The 20,177-nt window shown below is 48.6% G+C and overlaps 1 protein-coding gene and 1 long non-coding RNA gene across 6 annotated transcripts in view; one reads left to right on the top strand and one right to left on the bottom strand.

Moving 5' to 3' along the window:
* The window catches only part of TRPM4 (transient receptor potential cation channel subfamily M member 4), a 38,226-nt gene extending 22,363 nt beyond the window's left edge, over positions 1 to 15,863 (top strand). For all 5 annotated transcript variants that reach the window (XM_082710306.1, XM_082710310.1, XM_082710308.1 and 2 more), the window contains 9 exons: positions 2,906 to 3,337; positions 9,438 to 9,570; positions 9,705 to 9,879; positions 10,209 to 10,386; positions 14,213 to 14,406; positions 14,669 to 14,801; positions 14,991 to 15,063; positions 15,161 to 15,266; positions 15,496 to 15,863. In XM_082710306.1, the coding sequence (XP_082566432.1) occupies positions 2,906 to 3,337; positions 9,438 to 9,570; positions 9,705 to 9,879; positions 10,209 to 10,386; positions 14,213 to 14,406; positions 14,669 to 14,801; positions 14,991 to 15,063; positions 15,161 to 15,266; positions 15,496 to 15,500 (1,429 nt within the window). In that variant the 3' untranslated portion in view covers positions 15,501 to 15,863. The remainder of the gene's footprint in view (positions 1 to 2,905; positions 3,338 to 9,437; positions 9,571 to 9,704; positions 9,880 to 10,208; positions 10,387 to 14,212; positions 14,407 to 14,668; positions 14,802 to 14,990; positions 15,064 to 15,160; positions 15,267 to 15,495) is intronic.
* Positions 15,864 to 16,752: 889 nt separating this feature from the next.
* Positions 16,753 to 19,874, bottom strand: LOC309852934. Its single transcript, XR_014305449.1, has 2 exons — positions 19,784 to 19,874; positions 16,753 to 19,442 (listed from the first exon to the last, which is right to left on the bottom strand). It is a non-coding gene; the product is annotated as an uncharacterized lncRNA (long non-coding RNA).
* Between the last annotated feature and the right edge of the window lie 303 nt (positions 19,875 to 20,177).

The raw sequence follows: 20,177 nt of genomic DNA, 5'->3' as shown, positions 1-20,177 counted from the left end.
GACCTGGGTTCAAATCTTAACTTTGACCTTAGAAGTGACCCCAAGCCTCAGGATTCTTCTCTGTAAAATGGATATGTGTGGAAAGCTGTGTCTCTGTCAGATAGGTTGGGCAGGGTGCAAAGGAGAACAGCTAGGGGCACCTGCGCGGTGCAGTCAGTTGAGCGTCTGACTCTAGGTTTTGGCTCAGGTGATTGCAGCGTTGTGAGATCCTGCCCTGCATCGGGCCCCACGTCCCACGTGGAGTCTGCTTGCGATTCTCTTTCTCCCTCTCTCTGCCCCTCCCACTTGTGCTCTCTCTCTCTCTCTAAAATAGGTAAATAAATCTGAAAAAGAAAAAGCATCCTACACTCTCAGTGACTGTCAACCATGAAGGCTTACTCCTCCTGCCCCATTTTTGGGTTGTCTGTGTCTTGGCTCCGTTCTGGTTTCCACTTTGGGATGAGGGAGCCCCTCCAAGCTGGGATGTGGCTGGTCTCATAGCAGAGGGAAAAGAGAAATGGCAAACCAGGTACTTACTCTTATAGCCTCATGTGGAAGGGACACACGTCACTTGTGCCCACATCTCATGGGCAGAAGTGAGGCATATGGTAATCCCTTGGCTCCTGGGCCTCTCACCGAGAGGGAACCAGAATATTCCGTGTGGAGTAGCTCAGTGTGCCCAGCGCCTGGGGGAGGAGCCGAGAGAGAATGCGGAGAATGCATCATGGCGTCTGGCATGTAGTAAGTAGTCAGTTAATGGAGTTTCTTATTGATCCATGTCTCAGTTATCTTGCTGAGTGGTGGGTATGAGCATCAGGGTCTGAATCTCTGGTAGTGGAGAAAGGGGGGAGAGGCCCACATTTATGTTCCTCCTTGTCCCTTCCTTCTCTACTTTAGTGATGTAGTAAGAAAAGGAAAGGACCCTGGCCCCCAATATTCCAGAAGAAAAATGTTTCAGGTAACTATTCAAATCATGGTCAGAAGCCAGAAGTCTGTAAGACCCACTACATGCCTCGAGGAGCAGTCAAATTGAGAAAAATATATGCAAACATGTTTTTCTGAGACAACGCACAATAAATACAATATGTTTGTCAGGATAGAAGAGAAAACTGAGAAAGGAGTTGGGACCACTGAAAAAGGCTGGCTAGAAGTCCCTAGTGTCAGGACCAATCATGATGTCCTTGCCCAGGGAGTTCCCAACTTTTACATGATGATGATGACAGTGACGGTGACGACAGCCGATGCTACAGAACACTTACAGAGGGTAGCCAGTGTGCTAAATCCTTTTGAAAAACAGCTTATTTAATTTTCTCAACAACCCTATGCAGTAGAGTCTATTATCATCCCCATTTCACATTTGAAATCACCAAGGCACTAAGTCATTTGCCTCAGCTCATGTGACTGGTAGGTGGTAGAGTTGGGATTTGAACCCAGATCTTGTTCCTGAAGCAATGCTCTTAGCTGCTGGGGAGCGCCACCTCCATGGTGAGCTTTGTAAAAGGACAGGTTCCTGGATCCTTCCCCAGAGAGGCTCAAGATGGGCCCCGGAGTCTGGGAGGCCTGGTTGTGCCTGATTCAAGATGGCAGATGGCAGAAAGTTTTCTGACCACACGTTCTTGTTTCCAGGGCCCTGCAGAGGGTGAAACGTAAAATACCAGGTCTGTTTCCCCTCAGTGTTAGGGAACTTTCTGTCCTCTCTGCATCGCACTTTCTTTAGCTTTTATAATACGCTCCTCTTGTTTTCCTGAGAACAGCTTTACTGAGATAAAATCCACATATTATTCAGTTCACCCATTTAAGGTGTTACAATTCAGTGGTTTTTAGTATATGCACAGAACTGTGCAGTTGTCACCACAATCCATCTTAAAACGTTTTTGTCACCATCACAAGAACCTCTGTACCCCTTCATGGTCACTCCGTATTCCTCCCCTCCCCCCGCCCTCAGTGGCCAATAACTTCCGTTATGGAGAGTTTCGTCTCAATGAATTTCCCTGTTCCTGACGTGGTGTATGAAGGGAGCCACACACCGTGTGGTCCTCTTTGATGGGTCTCATTAACCTAGCATCTTGCTTTCAGGATTGCTCCAAGTTGTGGCTCGCATTGGTACGCCCTTCCTTTTCAGCATTAAATAATATTCCGCTGAATGGATAGACCACATTTCATGGACCCGTTTGGGCTGATGCACCTTTGATCAGTTGAGGCACATTTGGGTTGTTTCCACGTTGGGGTTGTTATCTTTCTGCTTGGTTTATGAGAAGATGCCTCCCCAAGCCAGTTTACTTTTCCCATTAGCTGGTTGAGTTTGTTATCGTGTGTATTATTTATTTTGGCGTTTGAGGTTCGAATGAAGAGTCAGGATGAAATTGGGACAGAGGATCAGAGCTCGGACAAGAAGGGTCAGAGAGGGGAACGGACTAAGAAGGTCAGAATCCAGAAGCCAAATATGGCTGCTCGCTCTGAGGTCATATACAGGGAGCCTGGGCCGGACGATCTGACATCAGAATCTGTGGGGCAGACGTTAATACTCAGGCAGGGGCTTTCAAACCCGAGGAGCCAAGCTCATGAAAGTGAGGGGGTCGGAGGTTGGGTGGATGGTCCAAGGTCAGATGTAGAGTCAGAGGTTGTGAAGATGCAAGAAGAGGGATTCGGAGTCAGAAGCCAGACCAGGGTCAGAGGTCATTCCAAGGCCCCAGAGGTTGGAGGGTGGAGAAGATCAGAGGTGGAAGGTCAGCAGTCTTGCCTGAAGGAGATCTTAGAGGGCAAAGGTTAGATATAGGGGGTCAAACGTCAAGGAGATGTTTGACCTGGGATTTGGTTTCAGGTACAGGCAGGGTTAGAGGTCAGATGTGAAAGATGAGAGGTCTTGGTGACAGTGAAGAGGGGCTCAGAGGTCAGACTGAGCCTCCTCCCTTCCCCCTCCCCCCAGGCTGGCAGAGCCCCGGGAGAAGAAGGCCGTGCCAGTGCTGGGACAGTCGAGGCGCAGCGGCTGCTGCGGGGGGTGCCCCCCTCGCCTGCGCCGCTGGCCGCAGTTCTGGGGGGCGCCGGTGACCGCCTTCATGGGCAACGTGGTCAGCTACCTCCTCTTCCTGCTGCTCTTCGCCTGGGTGCTGCTCGTCGACTTCCAGCCTGGCGCGCCCGGCGCCCTGGAGCTGCTGCTCTACTTCTGGGCCTTCACCCTGCTCTGCGAGGAGTTCCGCCAGGGCCTGGGCGGCGGCTGGGGCAGCCTGGCCACCCGGGGGCCCGGGCCCGGCCCCCAGCAGGCCCCGCTGCGCCGCCGGCTGAGCCTCTACCTTGCCGACACCTGGAACCAGTGCGACCTTGTGGCCCTCACCTGCTTTCTCCTGGGCGTGGGCTGTCGGTGAGTGTCCCCGCCACCTGCCGCCCCCGCCCCCTGCTGGGCTGGAGCCAACCCTGCTTTTCCATCCCGAAACACAAACCAAAGTCCCTTCTTCATCGACAGCATCGCCTCTGGGGGGTCAACGAGCAGTTCGCTCACACCTGGGTACCCGGCTTTAGGGCCGCGGCTGCTATTTTTCTAGATCTGCAGGTTGGCGGACTTTTCTCTGGTCCCCCGACCTGGCCCCGCGGTGGCACCCGCAAAGCACAGTCTTCCCCCAGACTCCCGGCCAGGCGGGGGCGCCACACTCACCTTCCCCGCTCTGCCCCCGCCTCTGTCCCCGTCTCCCACCCGGCCCTCCGCCCAGCCTCCAGGATGCCTCTGGCCTCTGGTCTGTCCGCACGAGGCTCCTTCTTCTCTGAGCTGCCCGGCCTGCCTCCCAGGGCTGCCCCGCACCCCCGCACCCAGTCCTGAGGGCGCTGCCCAGTGGCGGCCTGCCCAGCTCTGCAGGCCCGCGCCCCACTCCTTTCTCTGCATCCAAGCTCCAGCTCCTCAGAGTGGATTGCAGTAATAATCCGGGTTATCCTCGTAATCATAACACTGTGACCAGTGGGATGAGCTCTTAACCAAGGGAGGGGTTCCCAGTTTCCGCAAACTTCCTGGACCAGTTTTATCCCAGGGCAGTGAAACTCATTTCAGTCCTTTTCAGTTTGTTTTTAAAATTATTTCAACTTTGTTATTATTTGGGGTACATCGAACAACAAATATTTGGCTCTTCATTGGTGTTGTCTGTATTGAATTTTGCCAAAATCTAGGTTCTGTGTTTGCGAATTTTACATTCTGGCTTTAATGTCATTCGGGTTGTCTTCCTGGGTCAAATTTTATAGATTCACATTTTTTTATTTTTTAATTTTTATTTATTTATTTATTTTAAAAATTTTATTTATTTATTTGACAGAGAGATCACAAGTAGGCAGAGAGGCAGGCAGAGAGAAGCAGGAAGCAGGCTCCCTGCTGAGTAGCGAGCCCCATACAGGGCTCGATCCCAGGACCCTGGGATCATGACCTGAGCTGAAGGCAGAGGCTTTAACCCACTGAGCCACCCAGGAGCCCCTAGATTCACATTTTTTTTAAGATTTAAAAAATCTTTTCAATCATCTCTACCCCCAAAGTGGGGCTAGACCTCACAACTCTGAGATCTGGAGTTCCCAGGCTCTGCGCAGGAGCCCGCCAGGCGCTCCTACAGATTCAGGTGTCACCGGAGAAGCTTGAATGTTTTCACCTTTTAGTTCATAAAAACCTGACTGTTTCTGCTTACTTCTTAGCTAATTTATAAAAAACAAATTGTCAGGAATTCACCTCAGATATTTCCTGTTGCCAAGACGGGGCTGTGTCATGTTAGTTCATTTCATCCGTGGCTTCCAGATTTTACTGTGTGGTGCCCAGAGAGAGGGCAAAGGGCACGTCAAAACACCCTTGGGAACATGGATGTTTTGGGTCTTGGCATTCATGTCTTCAGGTCTTGCGCATGCTGTTTCCCCTTCTTGAAACACTTTTCCCCCTTCTCCTTGGCCAAGCCAATACCTACACTTCCTTGAGGCCTCCGCTTTGCTGCCTCCATCTCTGGAAGTCCTCCCTTATCCTCTCCCGACTCTCAGTCCTTCCCAAATGATGCTCTCGGTACGGCTTGTGCAGTCTCTTTCATTGAGAAAGATTCTAAAATCTTCAAGACACATCTGTCTGGGGGCACCTGAGGGCTCAGTCCATTAAGCCTCTGCCTTCGACTCAGGTCATGATCTCGGGGTCCTGGGATCGAGCCCCGCATTGGGCCCTCTGCTCGGCAGGGAGCCTGCTGCTTGTGCTCTCTCTTTGACAAATAAATCAATCTTTTTTTTTTTTTTTAAAGATTTTATTTATTTACTTGAGAGAGAAACAGTGAGAGAGAGAATGAATGAGGAGAAGGTCAGAGAGAGAAGCAGACTCCCCATGGAGCTGGGAGTCCGATGCGGGACTCGATCCCAGGACTCCAGGATCATGACCTGAGCCGAAGGCAGTCGTCCAACCAACTGAGCCACCCAGGCGTCCCGACAAATAAATCAATCTTAAGAAAAAAAAGATACTTAGCTCATCTCCCAGCAACAGAAAATATCTTTGAAATATAGCCTATTAGCAAAGAAATGCAGAAGTATGTCCTCAGTGAACACGATTAAAGAAATGAGGAACATACAACGGAAACCACATCTCTCTAAGACTCCCCACTTTCTCCTTTGGTGCTGAGTTTGGTGCATTTTCTGCTTGTTATTTTTCTGTGTTTTTACATGGACAGATACACATACTTTTGTAAATGAAGGACATTATATTTCATGTATTTTTCTGCAACTCTTTTTCCTTTTTTTTTTTTAAAGATTTTATTTATTTATTTGACAGACGGAGATCACAAATAGGCAGAGAAGCAGGCAGAGAGAGGAGGAAGTAGGCTCCCTGCTGAGCAGAGAGCCCAATGTGGGGCTCGATCCCAGGACCCCGAGATCATGACCTGAGTCGAAGGCAGAGGCTTTAACCCACTGAGCCACCCAGGCGCCCCTCTTTTTCATTTTTAATATGTCCTGACATGCTTTCCATATCGGTATTTGCAAAGATACCTTAGTCTTTGAAAATCTGGCATCAAATTCCAGAAGAAGGGGTTTCAACCATTGTTGGCTAAAGATCAGACAAGCAGACTTCTCCTTGCCAGAATGGAATGAATGAATTCTTTTCATAAGGCAGTGAGACAAAAGTTCTAAACTTCAAGAGGTAGAAATCAAGCCAAAAGTCTGGCCACAAAGTCTCATTTTCTACTCAAGGTAACATGACATTATAATCAGATACTAGCTGATGAAATTTCTTTTCCTTTTATTTATTAACAATTATTATTATTATTTTTTAAAGTCCTAGCAGTTAGGACACTGTTCCTGTGAAGAGAGAAGACAAAGAGCTTTGTGGACACAACCTAGTGACTATTTCCAAGGACGGAAGGGACCTGACACCCCGTTTTATAATCTGGATCATTAACAGCAGTGACTCCCTCCCTACCGGTCTCCCCTGACAGAGGCTTGCTTCCTCTGTGCTGTTAGAGATGCTACAAAGTAACTCAGCATGAATAATTTATTCCAAGAGCAAGATAAGAAAGTTTTGCAGGACACTATGCTTCTGTTTCTCTTATATATTTTTTAAAGATTTTATTTATTTATTTGACAGAGATCACAAGTAGGCAGAGAGGTAGGCAGAGAGAGAGAGAGGAGTAAACAGGCGCCCCGCTGAGCAGAGAGCCCAAGACCCTGGGATCATGACCTGAGCCAAAGGCAGAAGCTTTAACCCACTGAGCCACGCAGGTGCCCCTGTTTCTCTTATATTTTGATTAAAGTATCTTTTGAGGGGTGCCTGGGTGGCTCAGTGGGTTAAGCCTCTGCCTTCGGCTCAGGTCATGATCTCGGGGTCCTGGGATCGAGCCCCACATTGGGCTCTCTGTTTGGCAGGGAGCCTGCTTCCCCCTCTCTCTCTGCCTGCCTCTCTGCCTACCTGTGATCTCTCTCTGTCTAATAAATAAATAAAATCTTTAAAAAGAAAAAGTATCTTTTGAGATGAAAGAGCCATGTGCTATCATGCTTTAGGAATACCAGTGATATTTTATTTTTAAGATTTTTATTTATTTATTTGACAGAGAGAGACAGAGTGAGAGAGGCCACACAAGCAGGGGGAGTAGGAGAGGAGGGAGCAGGCTTCCTGCCAAGCAGGGAGCCTGATGTGGGGCTCGATCCCAGAACCCTGGGATCACAACCTGAGCCAAAGGCAGAGGCTTAACCCACTGAGCCACCCAGATGCCCCAAGGGTACATATATTCTTGACATGGATAGGTTTCCTTGTAGAATAGCTTCGCCCACATACACGCCCATCATCAGGGTAAGAGGGTGCCCCTTGAGGACGCACCTGACAGACAATACCAGGTATTTTCAATCTTTAAAATTTTATAGCTCTCAATTTAACCTTTAGATCTTTTTCTGTCTTTTTTCCATTCTGACAGGTAAAAATGACTTCTTGTTTTAAAACTTATGTGTCCTTGACTACTAGTTAGCTCGGACATCTATTCATAGCAAATGGCCACTTGTCCCTCTGTCAATGTCTTTTCATAGGCTTGCCGCCATTTTAGAAAAGACATGTTCATTTGTGTTTGTTGATCTCTTGTGTATGTGTATGGATGGGTCGGTGCTCTCTCCTAACCCTTGGTGTTGCTTTTGTTTTTTTTTTTTTCTTTTTAAGATTTTATTTATATATATATATATATTTTTTTTTTTTTTAAAGATTTTATTTATTTATTTGACGGACAGAGATTACAAGTAGGCGGAGAGGCAGGCAGAGAGGAGGAAGCAGACTCCCTGCTGAGCAGAGAGCCCGATGCGGGGCTCGATCCCAGGACACTGGGATCATGACCTGAGCCGAAGGCAGAGGCCTTAACCACTGAGCCACCCAGGCGCCCCTTAAGATTTTATTTTTAAGTAATGTCTACATTTAACATGGGGCTCGAACTCACAACCCTGAGATCAAGAGTCGCACACTCTGCCCCCTGAGCCAGTCAGGCGCCCTAACCTCTTGGTGGTTTTATTTATTTATTTATAAAAAGATTTTACTTATTTGACAGACAGAGATCACAAGTAGGCAGAGAGGTAGGTGGGGTAGGGGGGAAGAAGGCTCCCTGCCAAGCAGAGAGCCCAATGCAGGGCTTGATCCCAGGACTCTGGGGATCATGACCTGAGCCGAAGGCGGAGGCTTAACCCACTGAGCCACCCAGGCGCCCCCCTTTTGGTGGCTTTGTTTTAAATACCTTCTCATTGTCTGCAGCTCATCTTTTGTATATTATCTTAAACATTTAAACTTTTGTATATTATCTTAAACATTCTTTTATTCTTTTCATTTGCATCCTGAAATAACCAGAGACTTATAAAAAATGTGGCAAAAACAGTATAAAGAATTCTTCTATACTGTTCACCCAGATCCTCAGATGTCAACATCTTCCCTTATCAAAACCAAGAGATCTTAAATTTTACCAGTTGTCCCACCAATGTCCTTTTTCTACCCCAGGAGCCAACCCAGTTCCTCGATCCTTCTTCAGCTTTTATGATATTAACACTTTTGAACAGGCCAGCCCCGTTATTTTGTAGGACTTGCCTCTGTTTGAGTCTGTCTCAGGTTCCCTTGTGATCAAATTTAGGTTGTGCGTTTTTGGCAGATAGTTTTGCCTTTCTCTGTTTATCGTATTTATGTTATCTCTTGAGGGACGTAAATTTTATCTTTCAGAGTAGTCAAACTTATCAGTCTTTCCCTATGTTGTGGTTTTACACATTACTTGCGTAGAAGGTTTTGTTGTCTTGTGACATCTCATCCAGTCAAGCTCATGAAGAAATTCTGTATTTTCAGATTTTCATGTTTTGCCTTTTACTCTAGGTTTTTTTTTTTTTTTTAAGTACCTTTATTTTTTATTTATTTTTGAGAGAGAGAGTTGGGGGAGGGAGGGGAAGAGAGAGAAGCTTAAGCAGGTGCCACACTCAGCACAGAGCCAAAGGCTGGTGTCTTCTCAGGACTCTGAGATCATGGCCTAACTCCTACCGAGGCACCCAGGCGCCCCGTGCGTTTCACTCTAGGTTTTTAATCCACTCAGGGTTCAAGTACATGATGATGCAAATAGGGATACAGTTTTATTTTCCCCATAGGGGTTGCTGGTGCTGTTGGCCATCCGACCTTCCTCTGTGAACCGTGTTCTCGTTATCCACTCTCCCCGTGGGGTCATCTGTCTTCTGCTTACTCACTTGCTGGAACTCTATTTTGCCCCTTTATAGGTTGGACAAATATTCCAGCAGGTTTTCCGACTTGATTGTTACAGGGGCCTCCCCAATCTTTGCCGAGACCCTGATTTATGTACTCATTCCTAAGCGGGTGCCAGTGAAATCTGGGTAAACCCGGGGTGAATCAGCAGGTCCTGGCTGCGGCCCCTCCGGGGTCACCCTAAGCCTGGTGTTGGGAAGACCTGGGTTTTCCTTTGTACCCCGTGACCCCTAAGTGAGCCCTGCCGCATCTCCCCGCACTGCAGGCTGACCCCCGGCCTGTATGACCTGGGCCGCACCGTCCTCTGCCTCGACTTCATGGTCTTCACGCTGCGGCTGCTGCACATCTTCACGGTCAACAAACAACTCGGGCCTAAGATCGTGATCGTGAACAAGATGGTGAGGGGGACAGGGTCGGGTGGGCGGATCCAGAGGAGGAAAGGGGCGGGGCATGGAGGTGTGGGCATGGGTGGGGCTAGGGGCAGGGTCATTCCAGGGGGCGGGTCCAGACTTGGTCTCTTTCCACCCCGCAGATGAAGGACGTGTTCTTCTTCCTCTTCTTCCTGGGTGTGTGGCTGGTTGCCTACGGCGTGGCCACGGAGGGGCTCCTCAGGCCCCAGGATCGTGACCTCCCGAATGTCCTGCGCCGCGTCTTCTACAGGCCCTATCTGCAGATCTTTGGGCAGATCCCCCAGGAGGACATGGACGGTACGGAGGGATGAGAGGATCTGATGCCGTCCCTTCGAGTTCCCCCTCCCAGGGCTCCCCGTCCCTGGGGTTCGTACCCCCCTCTCAGTCTCAGCCCCCCTCTCTCTCTAGGTCTCTGAGTAGCCCCTACCCCCTTCATCTCTATGGGACTCTGTCCTCCTTTCTCTTCATATATCTGTTCCCTGTCTCTGGGCCTCTGACGCCTCCTCTGTCTCTCTCTGGGAATCTGTCTCCCTCTCTCTGGGTCTCTTTCCCTCACACCCCTCTGAATTTCTGTTTTTCTCTGGTCTCTGTCTCCCTGGCCCATCTCTGAGTGTCTCCCTTCACAGTGGCCCTCATGGAGCATGTCAACTGCTCGTCGGAGCAGGGCTTCTGGGCTCGCCCGCCAGGGGCTCAGGCAGGCTCCTGCGTCTCGCTCTATGCCAACTGGCTGGTGGTTCTCCTCCTCATCATCTTCCTGCTGGTGGCCAACATCCTGCTGCTCAATTTGCTCATTGCCATGTTCAGGTGAGGCCCAACTACTCTCTGACCTGACCTCACCCAGCGTGACCCTTGACCCCAGTGTGACTTTCTGTCCCAGCTTGACCCAGACCCAGGTCTAATCAGTTCCATCTTTAGTCCCAGAGTTCAGACACTGCCCGGACCTGGACTGTGAACTCTGATCCTCTCTCTTGAGCCCAGGCAGAACATGAAAAAAAAAATGTTTTTTTGTGGCAAAATACATATAATTTGCCAATTTGAAGTGTACCGATTCAGTGCCATTAATTAAATTCATAATGTTTTACAACCACTACCACTATGTACTTCCAAAAAATGTTATCGCTCCAGACACACAGTGTGTACCCAATGAGCCAGCGGCAACTTCCTGCTCCCCACTGACCCGCCTGGCCCCCTGGAGCCCGCTTTTTGTCTTTAGGAATTTGCTTATTCTAGAGGTTTCATATACGTGGATTCATACCATGTATATGAATACGTACCCCCCTCTAAGTCTCAGCCCCCCTTGTTGTGTGTTGATTCATACAACATTTATCGTTTTCTGTCTGGCTTATTTCACTTAGCATAAAGTTTTCAGTGTTTATCCAAGTTGCAGCATGGACCAGTACTCTTTTCATGGCTGAATAATATTCCATTGTACGAGTCTATCCCGTTCCCTCATCTGTTCATCTGTTCATGGAAACTTGCTTGTTTCCATCCCTTCGCTCTTTCAAATGATGCTGCACTGAACGTTAGTGTTCATGTACCTGTTCGAGTCTGTTTTTATTTCTTTTCTTTTTTTTTTTTTAATTTTATTTATTTATTTGACAGAGAGAAATCACAAGTAGTCGGAGAGGCAGGCAGAGAGAGAGGGAAGCAGGCTCCCTGCCGAGCAGAGAGCCCGATGCGGGACTCGATCCCAGGACCCTGAGATCATGACCTGAGCCGAAGGCAGCGGCTTAACCCACTGAGCCACCCAGGCGCCCCTGTTTTTATTTCTTTTGGATATATTCCTAAAGTAGGATGCTGGGCATGCTGTGGCAATTCTCTTTAGCTTTTTGAAACTGAACGGTTTTCGACAGCAGCAGCACCATTTTCTGTTCTCATTAGTGATGAAGGAGAGTTCGGATTTCCCCACAGCCTTGCCATGAGTTGTTATTTTCCTTTTCAAAACAATGCTACAGTCCTAGCTAGTGGGCGAACTGGTGTTTGATTTTTTTAAGATTTTTTTTTAAAGATTTAATTTTATTTATTTGACAGAGACCACAAGTAGGCAGAGGCAGGCAGAGAGAGAAGGAAGCAGGCTCCCTGCTGAGCAGAGAGCCCGATGTGGGGCTTGATCCCAGGACCCTGGGATTATGACCTGAGCCGAAGGCAGAGGCTTAACCCACTGAGCCACCCAGGTTCTCCTATCCCATTCTGTTGGTTGTCTTTTCCTGTTCTTTTTTAAAATATATTTTATTTATTTGACAGAGAGAAATCACAACTAGGCAGAGAGGCAGGCAGAGAGAGAGGAGGAAGCAGGCTCCTCACTGAGCAGAGAGCCCAATGCGGGGCTTGATCCCAGAACACTGGGATCATGACCCGAGTCAAAGGCAGAGGCTTTAACCCATTGAACCACCCAGGCGCCCCTTTCCTGTTCTTGATAATCCCCTTTGATGCACAAAAATTTAAAAGTTTTTTATTTGGGGGTGCCTGGGTGGCTCAGTGGGTTAAAGCCTCTGCCTTCGGCTCAGGTCATGATCTCAGGGTCCTGAGATCAAGCCCCGCATCGGGCTCTCTGCTCGGCAGGGAGCCTGCTTCCTCCCTCTTCTCTCTCTACCTGCCTCTCTGCCTACTTGTGATCTCTCTCTGTCAAATAAATAAATAAAATCTTAAAAAAAAAGTTTTTTATTTGTACTATTGGTGTTGTATCTAAAGACCCATCTCCCAATCCAAGGTAATATTCACTTCTATGTTTTATGGTTTTAGCTCTTATATTCAGTTTCTTGGTCTGTTTGACTTAATTTTGGTATATGGATGTGATGTGGGGTCCAACTTCGTTCTTTTTGCACGCCGAAATCCCATTGTTCCAGGTCTCTGTGTCTAAGAGACTGTTTTATTTTTCCATATCGAATGGACTTGTCACCCAGGGACACCTGGGTGGCTCAGTTGGCTAAATGTCTGCCTTCGGCTCAGGTCATGATCCCAGGGTCCTGGGATCAAGTCCTGCATTGAGCTCCTTGCTCAGAGGGAGCCTGTTTCTCCCTCTGCCTTCTGCTCTCCCTGCTTGTGCGTACTCTATCTCTCTCTCTGACAAATAAATAAATAAATAAATAAAATCTTAAAAAAAATTAGTTGGCTATTAGCCATTGTATTAGTTTCCTGAGGTTTCCCTAACAAAGTAACAAAAAGTGGATGATGTTAAGTAACAGAAACTTTTCCGTTGCAGTTCTGGATGCTGTAAGTCCAAAACCAAAGTATGTGTAGGATTGGTTCCTTCTAAGGGCTGTGAAGGAGACTCTGTTCCCTGCTGGCAGACTGCTGGCAGTCCTTGGCTGGCAGACGTGGCAGTGTTCACTGCAGTGTAGAGATACACAACTGATTTTTGGTTGGTGATCTGATGCCCTGCAACTTTGCTGAATTTGCTCTAGTAGCTTTCTTGGGATTCTCTGAGATTTTTGATATATAGGATCGTGTCATTTGTGAGTAGAAATAGTTCTATGTCTTCCTTTCCAATTTGGATGCCTTTTATTTCTTGTTCCTATTTAATTGCTTTGGCTAGAACTTTCAGTACAATAACAAAGAGCTGTGGTAAGAGTGGGCATCCTTGTCTTGTTCCTTATTTTAGCTGAAAGCTTTTAGTCTTTCTTCATTGAGTATGATGTTAGCCATAGGTTTTTCATAAGTACCCTCTACCCATGTTGAGGAATTTTCCTTTTAATCCTATCTGATTTTTTTTTAAACCATAAAGGATGTTGGGTTTTGTCGAATGCCTTTTTGTATCTCGGCCACTTGAGAGGATCATGTAGTTGTTTTTTTTTTCTTTTTGTTCTATTAAGGTGGTGTATTATAGTGATTTTTGCATGTTGAGGCACCTTGCATTACTGGGATAAATCCCACTTGGTCATGGTATATGATCCTTTTACTATGCAGCCGAAGTAGGTCTGTTGGTATTTTGTTGGGGATATTTGCGTGTGTATCCATAAAAACTATTGGTCTGTAATTTTGTTTCCTTGTGTTATCATTATCTGGGTTGGTAATGCTGTTGGCCTTACAGAATGAGTCACAAACTGTTCTCTCCTCTTTTTTTGGAGTTTTTTGGGAGAATTTGAGAAGGATTGGTGTTATTTACTTATTTTATGTTTTGTAGAACTCATCAACAACAACATCTAGGCCTGGGATTTTGTGGTTGTTGGGACATTTTTGATGAGTGATGTAATCTCTTGTTATAGGTCGAGATTTTCTATTTCTTCTTGAGTTGGGTAATTTGTATGTTCCTAGGAATCTGTCCATTTATTTCATTTAGGTTATCTAATTTGTTGGTGTACAGTTGGGATAGTGTTCTCTTATAATCCTTTTTATTTCTGTAAGGTTCATCGTGATGTCTCCATTTTCATTCTGATTTTAGCTATTTGTGTTCAGCTGACTTTTGAGCCTGTCTATGACCTCTACCCTAATTCCTGACACTGTCTCCCCTTGAGGCCAGACATCTCTTTGCCCTCCTAATCCAGCTCCTACTAAGTGCATCCTGTAATACCTCTGACCTTAATGATTCTGACATTGGCCTGCTGCCTTGGTCTTAAAACATATTGTCTAATATCTAACCTTCATCTGCCCTCTTTGACCTCTGGTGACCCTTGACCTCTCCTCCCCACAGCGACACCTTCGGCAAAGTACAGGGAAACAGCGACCTCTATTGGAAGGCTCAGCGCTACAGCCTCATCCGGGAATTTCACTCTCGGCCGGCGCTGGCCCCGCCCCTTATCATCATCTCTCACGTGCGCCTCCTCATTCGGCACCTACGCAGGCGTCGGTCCCGCTTGCCGCCCTCCCCGGTCATCGAACATTTTCGTGAGAGCGGGGTTTGATGCGAAAGGGAAAAGCACAGGGGTCAGGCCCTGGAGAGAAGGAAGAGCACGGACAGGCTGCGGGAAGATGTCGGGGAGCACTGAGTGGTTAGAGATTAGGTGTTGGGGGGGCAGGTGTTAAGTATTAGGGTGGGGCCTAGACCTGCACAGGGCGTGGTCTGAGTGGGCTCACGCGCGGGAGGCCTTGGCGGGGCTGGGCCAAGGAGGGGGCAGGCCCTCTGACTCTGCCCTTACCCCCCTGCCAGGGGTTTACCTCTCCAAGGAAGCAGAGCGGAGGCTGCTGACGTGGGAGTCGGTGCAGAAGGAGAATTTCCTGCTGGCTCGCGCGCGGGACAAGCGGGAGAGCGACTCCGAGCGTCTGAAACGCACGTCGCAAAAGTGAGGGCGGGGCTTCCTGGGGGGGGAGGGGGGAAGAGGAGAGAGGAGCCAGGCTCCAGGTGGAGCCAGAGTGGGGCGAAGCCACAGTGTTGGGGAGGAAGGCAGGTCTGCGGGCATGGGGCTTCCGAGGTGGGCGGGGCTAGCGGGCGGCGGGAATGGACCTGATGCCCTTGGTGGTTGTGGTTGCAGGGTGGACACAGCCTTGAAGCAGTTGAGGCGGATCCGGGAGTATGAGCAGCGTCTGAAAGGGCTGGAGCAGGAGGTGAGGACTCCCGGGCCAGGCCGGGGTGTGTGTGTGTGTATGTGTGTGGCCAGGGTAGGGGGGTGGTCTCTTACCCTCTGTCCCTCCCGCTCCCCAGGTGCAGCACTGTAGCCGCGTCCTGGGCTGGGTGGCTGACGCCCTGAGCCGCTCTGCATTGTTGCCTCCAGGGGGACCGCCGCCACCTGCCCCGTCTGGGCCTAAAGGTCAGTATTGTGGGGTCCGTCTGTGCCTATTGCTGGCCTTTGTGGTCACCACCACACATTCTGGGGCTTTTGCTCCTCTATCTCTGAGTGATTTTCTCCCGCGCGCTGCCTTTCCCTTGTCCTGGGGTGCACTCTGTTTCCTTTGGGCTTTTCGTGCTTCCTTCTTTTTGTCAGCCGCCCATGTTTTGCCGTCTTCTCCATCCCACCACCTGTTCTCTCTTCCCTCCAGACTGAGGCCTGCTGGCAGACTTCAAGGAGTCGTCCCCACAGGGAGTGTTTGCTCCTAAAGTCCTAGCTGGTCCTTGACCCTTGCACCTCGCGGTCTTGTCTTGCACGTGGGCCCAACGCTGGCGGAGGACTACGGGAGCTGCTGTCAGGACCCCCTCAGGGAGTGTTGATCCACGCGAACCACCCAGGCCCAGCTCCTCCCAGAACCCGTCCTACTCCGGGAGGCTCAGCCTCGAGCCCAGGCACTGCTCTTCTGAAGGCGCTGCCACAGCCTGCTGGGCGGGAGAAGGCTGTGGGATCCTGGGGTTCAGGGATCAGAGATCCTACCTGCAGCCCCCCACACTGGGGAAATAAAGCCATTTGAGAGGAGTGAGTCCAGTGCTTGATTCCTGAGGAAATGGCAGGTATCTAGATCCTTTTGCCACGGGGCTGCGTTTGAGGTCTTTGGTCAGTCTTTTGCCGTATTTTAGATAATCTCCAGGTCTGTTCTGTGCTCCCAGGTCCTCTCTGCCTGTCTGACTCGGCCCAGCCCCTCTCGTGTACGCTGTTTTGGTGGTTCTCACTTCAGTGGGACAGAAATCCCAGCCGACTGCACCCCCCGTTCCTACTTTCCAGTGGAGAAAGAACTCAGTGATAATAAGCAAATTATTTCCTGGAGTGGGGGTGGGTGGGAGCTGTGTACATCTGCTTTGGCAAGAGGGGAACAGATGATGCAGATTTGAGTAGATAACTGCAGAAATGTCTTTAAAGAGTCTAATTAGTGGGAAATTGCAGGCCACGCGCACATGGAATTGAGGCAAATGTGCATCATTATCCATGCAGTTTAACTAAACCCATAACAAAGTAAACCGGTAATGACAAGACTGAACTGACAGCAGTTATTAGTTAAATAGCAAGACAACCACCAACAACCACCACATCCAGAAATCACAACCAAAACATCCTTCCTCCAAATTGGAGGAATTCCAATTATCTGCCACTTCGGGTGCAGAGGAGGTCTGAAATACCGCCAAGCGTTGTGTGGCATCCAGATTTCTCTGGAAGATGCTGAATTAATTCTCTAACCCAAGTCATAGTAATAATAATGTAAGTGACAATGGTGGCAATATTAATACTGTTTGACATTTAAAAATTTTGATTGCTTACTGCTAGTATACAGAAATACCACTGATCTCTTACTGACGTGTTCTGACTTTGCTAGACTCTTATTAGTTCTAGTACAATTTTTGCAGAGTGGGGTCTTCTCTGGATACAGTCATGCTGTCCATAAGTAGAGGCAATTTTATTTCATTGTTTCATTTGTATTTTTTAAAATCATGGTAAAATATACAGGATATAAAATTCACCATTTTAATCTGTTAGAAGCATGGGAGTCCGTAGCATTTGGTACTTTCACAAAGTTGATCCGTGATGACCACCAGGTTCCACATGGGAACCTTGTACCCACTAAGCACTCATTGCTGTTGCTTCTCTCCCCTCAACACTGGCCTGGACCACCATTCTGTTCTCTAGCTCTCTGGATTTGCCTTTTCTGGGTATTTCATATAGATCGAATCATCACGCGTGGTCCCTTGTGTTTGACTTCTTTCACGTAACAGAATGTTTTTAAGATTTATCCATGTTGTATGAGAACTTCCCTCTTGCCTAGGACTGAACACTACCCTTAGTATGGATACATCACTTTTATTTTATCCATTTATCTGTTAATGGATGTTTGGGTGGCTTCTACTTTCTGGCAATTGCGAATAATGCTGCTGTAAACGTTCACGTACAAGTTTTTGTTTGAACACTTATTTTCAGTTCTTTTGCGTCTAGACCTGGAGTGGAAATTGAGGAGCTGCCAAGCTGATTTTCACAGCGAGTGCAACATTTCATGTTCCCACCAGTGACGCAGGAGTTTCCAGTTTCCTCAAATCCTCCACAAAACTTGTTACTTTGCATTCTCTTTGGTTATCAGTATCCTGGTGGGTGTGAAGTGGTGTGTCATTTTGGGCTTGATTTACATTTCCCTAATGACTGAAGACACCGAGCTGCTTTTCCTGTGCTTCGTCCGCCATTTGTACATCTCTGGAAGGAATGATGTGTCAGTAATGGCCTCTGTCTAATCAGCTAGGAATGGGTGGGCCTTGAGGGAAGATGAAGATGAAGGCCCTGCTACCCAAGTCACCATCTGAGGACTGCCTGGGCTCAAACAGACGTTTCATAGTTTAGGAAAAACACATGGTTGGTCCCGAAGCTTCTAACTATAAAGAAGGTCCAGCATGGACCAGCCTTCATGGCCCTTACATGCGTCACAGGTGGAAAATTTTGCTGAAGCTGATGCTTCACGACTCAAGGATGTTAGACTTCTAGGTCCATGTTCCCCAGAAGGAAAGCGCACACCTGACCACTGATGTAGCACACAGTGGGGGAAGGAAGTCCAAGTGACCCTGTTTGGTGGGGCCTTTGGGCTAATGCGATGTGCTGTTTTGGCTTCTATTAAGTGTATAATTGATATTTCGTGTGTCCATCCTGTGAATGTCCTCCAAGTGTCAGGGGATTCTCCCATCCAGAGACTGGAGCATGCGTGGTTCTCTCTAGAACCGTGTAAAGAAACAACAGGTTCCCAGAAGGAGAAAGAAGAATCCCTTTTCCGGACTTCACGGCCGCCGCAGGACCCAGGGAGGCCAGTTCCCAGTACCACAGCGCCACCTGCCGACACAACCGCCGCGAACGCCGCTTTTGCGGAAAGGCAGCTGTTGATTTCCTCTTCAGCTCTCAGATAGAGGAGGCTCCACACGTGGAGGTCTCTAAAATCTCTAGCCTTACATCTTCATTTTAGGGTCCGTCAACCTGAACTTGACAACCAGTAAGGTCTGAAATGGTTAAATGTAAATGGAAGATTCGAGAGCAGAGCTACCCTGGTCCTTGTGTTAATCTGTTTCGGAATTGAAAGAGGCAGGAGCCAACCAGAAGGAACTGTCCCCGCCACCGGCTCCAGGGGGCCTCCATTTACAAAGGTTCCCCTAAATGATTGCCTAGTTCGCTGTTGGGGCAAAGTTAAAGGCTGCTCGTATCCACTGGGCTGCGGCCGCCACCCAGCCCCAACGCCAGCCCTGGAAGACAGACTGACGTTTAGGGACTTTCTATTTTCCCTACTCTCCACATGCATCTGGTATTATCGACTGTCAGGTCCACAAAAATCCACTCAGAATACATTTCTGACTATTTCTGACAACCTTTCTCCTGTCCCACCTTGGGCAGGAGTTTTGGTCAGCGAGTCTGGGTGTTTCCAGAGCAGCTTCATCTTGTCATTAGACTGAGGCCGAAGGGAGCAGGGAATTGCAAAGATTTATTTTGAAAATTAAGGATTCAGGCCCCTGGCAATTCTTGGGTCACCCTTCTTTCTGCTGGACTGCCTGGGTGGCAGCCTTGCCCGATGTCGGCCGACTAGGGAGTCCAAACTGAATTCTGCCTTAGCCACCGGCATTTTCTTGTTGGCCTGACGTGGCCCCAGACCAGGTGTTGGCAAACCATAGCCTGTAAGATCCTCTGGCCTTTGAGCTAAAAATGACTTCTACATCTTTAAAGAGTTATAAAAAACAAATAACAAAGAATATACAATAGAGACCCTGTGTCCTGCAAAGCCAAGAATACCATCTGGCCCCTTACAGGAAAGTCTGCTGACTCCGGTGTAAGCTGCAGCTACTTGCCGGCTACCGAGCAGCTTACCTAAGCCAATGGAACGGCCATCCCGGCCAAGGTTAACAACAAAAGCCCTCACGCAGACCTCATTGCAGGGGGTCCAGAGGCTTCCACTCCACATCCGCCAAGACGACCAACCTCCCCCCACACAGAGGTCGCTTCAAATGTCCTCGTTTTCCTCTCCAGGCTTGTGGAAGCACCTCAGATTGGGGAATGGAGGTCACATGCCAGCACCGTAGCCACAGGGGCCAAGAAGTGGTTAACCTGGTACAGAAATGAGAAAGGACCCCAGACTAGCAACCAGAAGACCTCAACTCTATTTCCACCTTAGTTGTGGACTGGTTATCTCAGGGCCTTTCTCTCTCTCCTTGAGCCTCCTGCGGTATCCACTTGCAGGCCCAGCAAAGGGCCTGTCTGTGCCTTCTCTAAGTGTTAACCAAGGCAAGGGGGCGGCTTGCAGCCCCTGGGACAGTGTCGCGCATGCCAGGACTCCCCACCCCTCCAACCTCACACAAAAACAATGACCTTAGAGCTAGAGCCCTGCGTGGTTTAAGATGCATCATCTCCACTGGTCTGCAGCTCACCCGGCCAGGCTCTTCCCATACCTGGTTCATGGCGGCCCGTCCTGCCTCTGAGAGGGGAAGTGACGCAGAGGTGAGGAAGGGGAGAACAGGCCCTCTCCCTGCAGCTGGTTTCCGGAGCCACGTCATCCCAGACCCAGTGTCCCTGGAGAGTAAAGTGGAGGCAGGACGCCAGGAGGTGTGAGTCTCAGACACGCGAAGGGCCTGCGAGCTTCTGCCTGTGACCTTTTCGGGGCTCTCCAGATTGGGTTGTCGAAGCCATTACACTGGGGATGCAGGAAGAAACATTTAGAATTTCTACTTATAGCTAATTTTTTAACGGAAATAAGCAAAATGAATTAAGCTTTATCAAGATGATGTAGAACGACAGTCGTTCACGAGTAGATTTTCTACACATGTTGGGAATATTTTCTCAAAA

The sequence above is a fragment of the Mustela nivalis genome (genome assembly GCF_964662115.1).
Source record: "Mustela nivalis genome assembly, chromosome: 18".
Classification (NCBI taxonomy): Eukaryota; Metazoa; Chordata; class Mammalia; order Carnivora; family Mustelidae; genus Mustela; species Mustela nivalis.
The sequence above is the reverse complement of the archived record's forward strand: the minus strand, read 5'-3'. Positions and strand labels throughout refer to the sequence as shown.